General features: G+C 48.6%; 1 protein-coding gene across 1 annotated transcript in view; it reads right to left on the reverse strand.

Annotated features, from left to right (window-relative positions):
* Positions 1-795, reverse strand: part of LOC119401693 (uncharacterized) — a 29,730-nt gene extending 28,935 nt beyond the window's left edge. The window contains exon 1 of the mRNA XM_049418189.1: positions 483-795. Coding sequence (XP_049274146.1) covers positions 483-761 — 279 coding nt within the window. The 5' untranslated portion in view covers positions 762-795. The remainder of the gene's footprint in view (positions 1-482) is intronic.
* Positions 796-6,979: the final 6,184 nt, after the last annotated feature.

Here is a 6,979-nt window from a genome sequence, read left to right on the forward strand (position 1 = left end):
ATATAGTGCATGACGGCGACGGGGATGGACAAACCAGTCGAGACTGTCCATATGATTGCTATCGCAATAAAGCACTTTCGTTTCCTTTTTTTTCTTCGAACGCGCGGCTCACTATCAGCGTGATCGCGAGCGAACGCGAAGGCACGTCGCGGCATCCCGCGGCGGCCGCGTTAACTATTCAGATCACGATGCTCGAATCCGCCAATGGCCGTGGACTTTGGGTTTATGGCGCGGTCATTTGGGTTTATTGCATCATTTGTCGAGAGAAGAGGGAGCGATTTCTAGCTGACTTTGAGAATTAATTGTAAATTCCAGGTCGCATGCTGTGCTATAATGTCTGGCTTGTTCTCAGGAGCCTCGACTACCAATCAGCATTGTTTTCTGACCATGCCGAAAAAAGTTTTGCAGGGCTCCTATAACACTTGCCCCTCTCCCATTCCGACAACAATCCTAGATAAACACCTCAGATAACACGCGCATACCTCTTGTATGCGGGCGTAGATGACCCGCTGCGTGACGTACACGACCAGGCCGGCGGCGCAGATGCCCGCGATTACGAGGACGCCGACGAGGATGCAGCTCCTGGTTCGACCCAGCATCCTGAACAGGTCCCGCTGGACCACTTGCGGGCTCCCGGCACTCGCACCGCTACAGGAGCCCTGCAAGGCGACTTGTGGCTGTTCGTCTTCCCTGTTCGCCGCCGTCGACCTCGCGACAGTCGAAGACGTCCGGTTCACGAGTCCTTCCTGGTTCGTCAACATGGCCGTCGACTGGCGTTCTTTTTCACTTCCCTGATGACAATGTTAAGTTGCGTGGCGCATACCCACTGCATGGAGTCGCCGACGATGAAACATTTTTTAGGGGCAGAAAAAGCTTTGTTGTTTTTTATACACATTTTGTCGTGCACCCAAGCTTCCTCTATAATCTCGTAGCGTTTCAACTCTACACATTATCCTATCCTTAAGTTTTATGAAAATATATGAAACGGCGCAATTCTTGGCCAGTACGCCACAGTGGGTGTGGGCCACTGTAAATCGGTGAACAGCAACAACTCCAACACGAACATTGAGTGACAGCCATGTTACTCTTCCAAGCATGTTCAGTCGAGCACTTACATCCGGGTTTCGGAATATTCATAAAATATCTTCTAGAAATATACATCGCAAGTGCTAGTTCAATTTGAGTTATATTGGATACATATCATATCGGATCGTAACCTGACTTAAGGTAAGGGCCAATTAACTGTCAGAATAATTATTGGAGATTATTTGAGTTCACTGAAAGATTTTGAGCAGCTGGTATCGTTGCGGCACCTGACGCTGCAGATCTCAACCACATGCTTCCTTCTATGTGGACTCTGAGATTCGCCAAGGCAGCGCAAGGAAACGCAAAGTCAACTTAAGGAATACACCAAGGCACATAAACGCCGCGGTGCGAGTGCCATTACAAGGCACCTAAGTACCGGATCAGGGTCGTTTACAGAATTTTATGGCTTAAAACATTGAGTTTCCTAATAATACATTAGAGTGAAGATTGGCGCTAGTGTCTATGGGAGCTGCAATGTATAGGGCTTCAGCCAGCATGGGAAAGATGGGTTTGTCTAAGCTGCGTTCTTTCGGCTCTGTTTGGCCCCGTATTGCCCGGAGCCGCTTTGTCGCAAGACGAAGTTCAGCAGACGTTCAGCAGTTGCACTTCACTGCCTTGACCTTTTTAGACTCACCGGTTCAAATCGGCTCGCGAAGTTCACAACGATCCATTCTTTTATTCGGAACAAGCGCCAAAATGCAACAATAAACAAAGCACAAGTGCGTTCGAAGCCGCAAGCACAAAAAGTAGTCAAATCCATGTGCTACTCGTCATTCCCATGGTGGCTGAACGATCGCAGCGCCAGATTTCCCTCTAGTATATATTGTAGGAAACTGTGGCTTAATTAAAATAGGTTGTTGCACTAAAAAGACTGTCTCATGCCCGCGAGGGTGACTGTCCACACTGTAGCTAATAAAAGAAATGCATGAACGAGGAATTAAATGAAGCAGTACTAAACACTTACAATCCACCAAAAGCCAAAATGGAAGAATGAAACCTAATGAAAATGAATCAGATTTAGTGAACTCTCGTGCGATTGGAAAGATTCCATTTGTTTTCAGTTCATGCTTTTTAGATGTTTCGTATTCATTTCAGTGATATTGGTTGCCATATCGTTTAACAGCGAATCTCTTGTAGCTCGCCGTTGTTTGTGCGGTGTTGCGAAAGAAAACTCCACAGAAGGGTATGCGCCACAGGAATTGGACTAGCCCCACAAGCGAGTACAGCGCAGGTGCGAGCGTTAAACAAAAAAACTGCTCAGCGAAGTGGAGCACGTGAAACACGTGAAAGAGAGAGAGAGAAGAGATATAGAGAAAGAGACAGAAAAGAAGCGATAGAAAAGACATATAAAGAAACAGACACAAAAAAGAGAAAAAAAAGAGGGAAAAAAAGAAAAATACAAACAAACATATACAATTAAGATGTCCAAGGAACAGAGAGAAAGATGAAAAAAAAAAGGAATAAAGAATAAAGAGAAACAGGAAAGGCCACCCAGCTGCGCTGTTCCTTCAGTCTTGGCACCGCTAGTGCGAAGCGGCCATTTTTTTTTCATATTTTTCGATCAGTATTACCAGAGTCCTTCTCTGGTATTAGCTGTCGGGCTATTACATCTTGCAGTCTTTCAAAGTGTTAAACGAATGGCTGAAAAGTTTAATTTCGTACGTTGATTTATTCGAAATGTTATGGTGCTTTAAACATGATTACCCCTGTTAAAGGGCCCGTAAACAGGCTGCGACTTTTTTTTTTACACCCCCCAAACAAGCTCTGTAATTCGTACAATAAACCGCGGCGATCACGTTTTCCGAATATTACAGCGCTGCGCGCCGCGCAGACCCTTCATTTCGAAAAACAATTCCCGCGCTTCTTTCCTACGCCTGACCAATCCTCCTCGTACGCGCAGGGACGCAAACTCGGCGATCGGCGAGTTGACGTAGCACTGAGCTCGTCGATTGGTCTAAACCAGGTCTCAACAAACAGTTGTCAAGTTAACGTCAATTCCTGTTCCCACCCACCGCTACGAAACTGCGCCTTGTTTTTTGGCCCTGCGGTGATGAGGTTTCGGCCCCGCAGTTGTCGCGCGTATATTCCTCGCACTGCATAGCATCTGCACGCACTTCGCTTTCGACATGGTGGTGGTAGTGGTTTGAAGAGGAAAAGGCGCCTAATTTCTGCAGCCCGGTCGGGAGCACGGCGCAGTGCCTGGCGAAGCGTTGTTCTAAAGTCCCTAGATTTTTTCTTTCTACTTAAGTACCGACAACTGCCTCCTTACCTGGCCCCATGCCTGGCCCTCTCTTACGCGCAGCCGGCTGCTGCCGCCATTTTCTTATTAACTTGGAAGAAATACAAAGCCATGCGCGTCTAAGTACATTAGCCACGCATCTTTCAGCGGACAATATGCTAGCGTGACGCGCCTTTCTCCTCCCGCCAACCCCCCCTCGCCTCCCCCCCCCCCCCCGTCATTAGTGAGCGGGGGACGCGTTTCACCAGGTGCTTGAAAAGCGTTAGGAAGAACATGGCTACCGAAAACGAGCGTTAGCCAATGAGATTCGTCGGCGGCGATTCAATAGTTGTCGGTACTTAAGAAAGCAGAGGGCAAAATCTTTTCAGTGGTTATTCAGGAAAGGAAAAAGGCACCTAATTTCTGTCTGCCTATAGGCGACACGGCGCAGTGCCTTGTAGGGGGGGGGGGGTAAGGAGGCAATAAAAGAATAGTAGGAAAATAGAGAGAAAAGTGATAGGAGCACATCCATCCAACGAAGAGAAAAGAGGACAGGAAAGATTGGGAAACGGTCACGGGAGTTCAGGGACGGGTCCGCGAAACACAGCTAGAGGCACAGTGCACAACATCGACGAAACGGAGAAGGTCCCGACGATGAGCGGCGCACGGCATAGCGGGCGAGGAGTCCGTCACGGGGCGCCGGTCAGCGAGAGGTACGAGGAGTAATCCAGGACATCGCGGCCGGCACGTCCGTCTTGCTTGAAATCCAGCGAGCGAATCCCAAAATCTAGGGACATTACGTTGTTCAGTTGCCGGCTGCAAATCGAGCGGGGAGAGGGGAATCTCCGGCTGCTCGGATCGGACGGGTCGCGCTTGCTCGCGCGGCAAGCGGGGTTCTCCAGGCTTTTCTCTCGCGCCCCTTCGACGTCTCGGAAAGCAAGCACGCATTCCTGCTGCATTGTGAACTGTCACAAAGGTTTAAAAATAGTGAAGAGCCGAGAACTGCCCGTCAAGTTACGGAGCACGTGCGACAATATAAACAATAAACAACCAGGAGCCGCAGCTAGCGGAAGTGCATTGCGACTGATCGAGCTCGCCCATGACGTCAATTGTTGACGTCGTGTCACGTTGCCGAAGTGGGCGGAGTCACGACGACGGGCTACGCCTTTCCCTCCATGTGGCGGAGAAGGGTGGTGAGGCCGCGCGAAAATTTGAAACCAGCTGAAACGGATGTTCTAATCCATGTAACTTCCTTATTATAGCACGTACTCGCAAAATTCTTGCGGCACCATGTTCACAGAGCAAAAGTGCGCATATTTCTCTTCATTACAATTTTTGGACATCGGGGTTGTTTACTGGCCCTTTAAAGGAGCACTGACACCAAAATGTTGCATCTTGTTTTTTCTCTTGCGATAAGTTGTTAACGACCCACTTATCACAGCTGGAAAGCTCGTTTGCTCGAGCACGCGACCATTATTTATTCGGAGATGGTTTTATAGCGCCCAGTCGCAGTTTCGTTTTCAGAGAGCGCCGAGGGAGGCGGGATTCAAGAGTGGTGGCTATGTAAACCACGCCCGGACTAGAAGGGCACGCGCACTCCGCGCGTGCCGCCCTCTAGTCCGGCCGTGTGTAAACATAGCTGGCTGCGTGAGCACACAAGACCGCGTGCACATGAGCACCGCGTCGACAACTCTTTTCAACGAAGGCTTCCTGGGTGCTGCTACAATGCCCTCTGAGGCTTTGTAAATATGCGTGACACCTCCCCCCCCCCCCCCTAAAGATGCACTGCCCAGGCGAGTACATCAGCCTTCGCACTCCCGTGCAAGTCTCCCCTTCTTTCCGCTGAAAAGGTCTGCTAGGAGAGAGTGGGAGAGAGCGCCCGCAACAATAGGTGGCAGCCAACACAAACTCGGGACGCAGGTGGCGGTTGGTTGTTTACGAGAACACCAAAGGCGCGTTTCGCGTAGAGTGGCGATACGCGCAGTTTAAACGTGATTTTAAATACGTTCTAGGCTATATTATCTGTTGATATTCCGTAGATGATGCGTGTGTGTCTACACAAATCCATCCCACAGGTTATCTCACCTTCGAAATTTTGTGTCAGTGCTCCTTTAACATGTCCTTGTCAAGTACCACTGCGGCAGTCCTTGTGGGTATGGGCTATGGAAAAAGAATCGTGATCACCACCTACAATCCACGAGTCTAATGTAACTGCTGAGTTAAAGTTCACGGAAGCGTTTGGAAGATTACGCTGTTAACATCGCCAACTCTTATCCGTTCCTCCTTTTAATAGGTTCTATCAAGATATTATTTATTGCACGAGGTTTCTATTTGTATAATCTTCTTATGTTCCCTCTAGTCCTTTTGTTGCGTGCAGTCTATTTTTACTTCAGTGTGGCTAATCACCCTCGTGGATACTGCGGCAACAACGCTACAAACAACAATTTCAAAACAGGCACTGTGGCCACAAAAACAATTAAAAAGGGCCATGGCACAGTCATTTACCAATTAGCGATTTTCAGCGAAAAATAGAAGTAGAGCGTCTATTTTGCCTATGCCGTGTATGAAAAATGTACTGTAACCGAATATTTCATGGCGAAATAAGCCTTAGCAGTTTCTGGGTGTAATCGCCGGCGACCGACCTTTTGCCACGGCGTGCGTGGCGTCATGTGCTGCATGGAACGGAACCGTCACCTTCTACCAAACTTAAGGCGCTGCAAATCGTCCGATCTCAATGCTAAGCTTGAACAAAACTGATATGGCTCGATTGCATGGGTGGCTGACCACCGAACAAAATCATTCGCCGGAAGGCAGACACTCGCACAGCAAGCAGCTTGTTACGTCACGGCTCGCGAGTGGGCCAGTGTTACCCAACTCTCCAGCAGCTTGCGCGCGCTTACAAAAATATTTCATTATAAACTAAGTGCTCGACGATATGCGCTATAACTTCGCCAGCTTGCTTGAGAACGTACAAGGGTTGACCCACATAACACAGATTAAGATCCAAAATTGGGTGTCGCCAGAAGAGCAGGATACCTTTGGCATTGGTGTACCTCCTACTTTACAGGCACGAACGGTGCGACTGTCCATGAGCTAAAGAAACATTTAAGAAACAGGGAATCGAACCACGAACGTTCACTCAGTCACTGGCCGAACTCGTCGCGGGCAGCGTTACGGTGACACTCGCGCTTTTCGTTATTCCCAATCCTTCAGAGGCAGCAGGTAATGCACGAAAACGCAAACCACAAAAGAAACACTAAGGACGTGAAACAGCGCGCAAAGACGGGACAACGACCTGAAGCACATCGACAAAGGCCTAAAACTGAATTTTTGTTGTCGCTTGACAAGTAGTAAACAATAAAGGGGGAGGGGTGACATTTTACATTCTTCAGATGTTCAAATAGTTCTGAAATATCGCGTTCAAGTGTTCGAAATTAGCAAAGGCCTTCTTCGATCCTGGAGTGCATCTGTGGTTTGCTGCTCAGGTGTTGGTCGAAGTGAGGCGAAAGGGAAAGGTCAGTGAGCAGTAGCGAGGTTGTCTGAATTTTTTTAAACACCTATAAGTAGCACGATGCATCACTGAGCAATGCAGAAACAACTAGCTCTTGTCTAGAATTTTCTTCTGGGACTGACTTCGGCTGGCTGCCTTAGGGAAGAGTAAGGAAGTGGAACCCG

The sequence above is a fragment of the Rhipicephalus sanguineus genome, chromosome 8 (genome assembly GCF_013339695.2).
Source record: "Rhipicephalus sanguineus isolate Rsan-2018 chromosome 8, BIME_Rsan_1.4, whole genome shotgun sequence".
In the NCBI taxonomy this organism is placed as follows: Eukaryota; Metazoa; Arthropoda; class Arachnida; order Ixodida; family Ixodidae; genus Rhipicephalus; species Rhipicephalus sanguineus.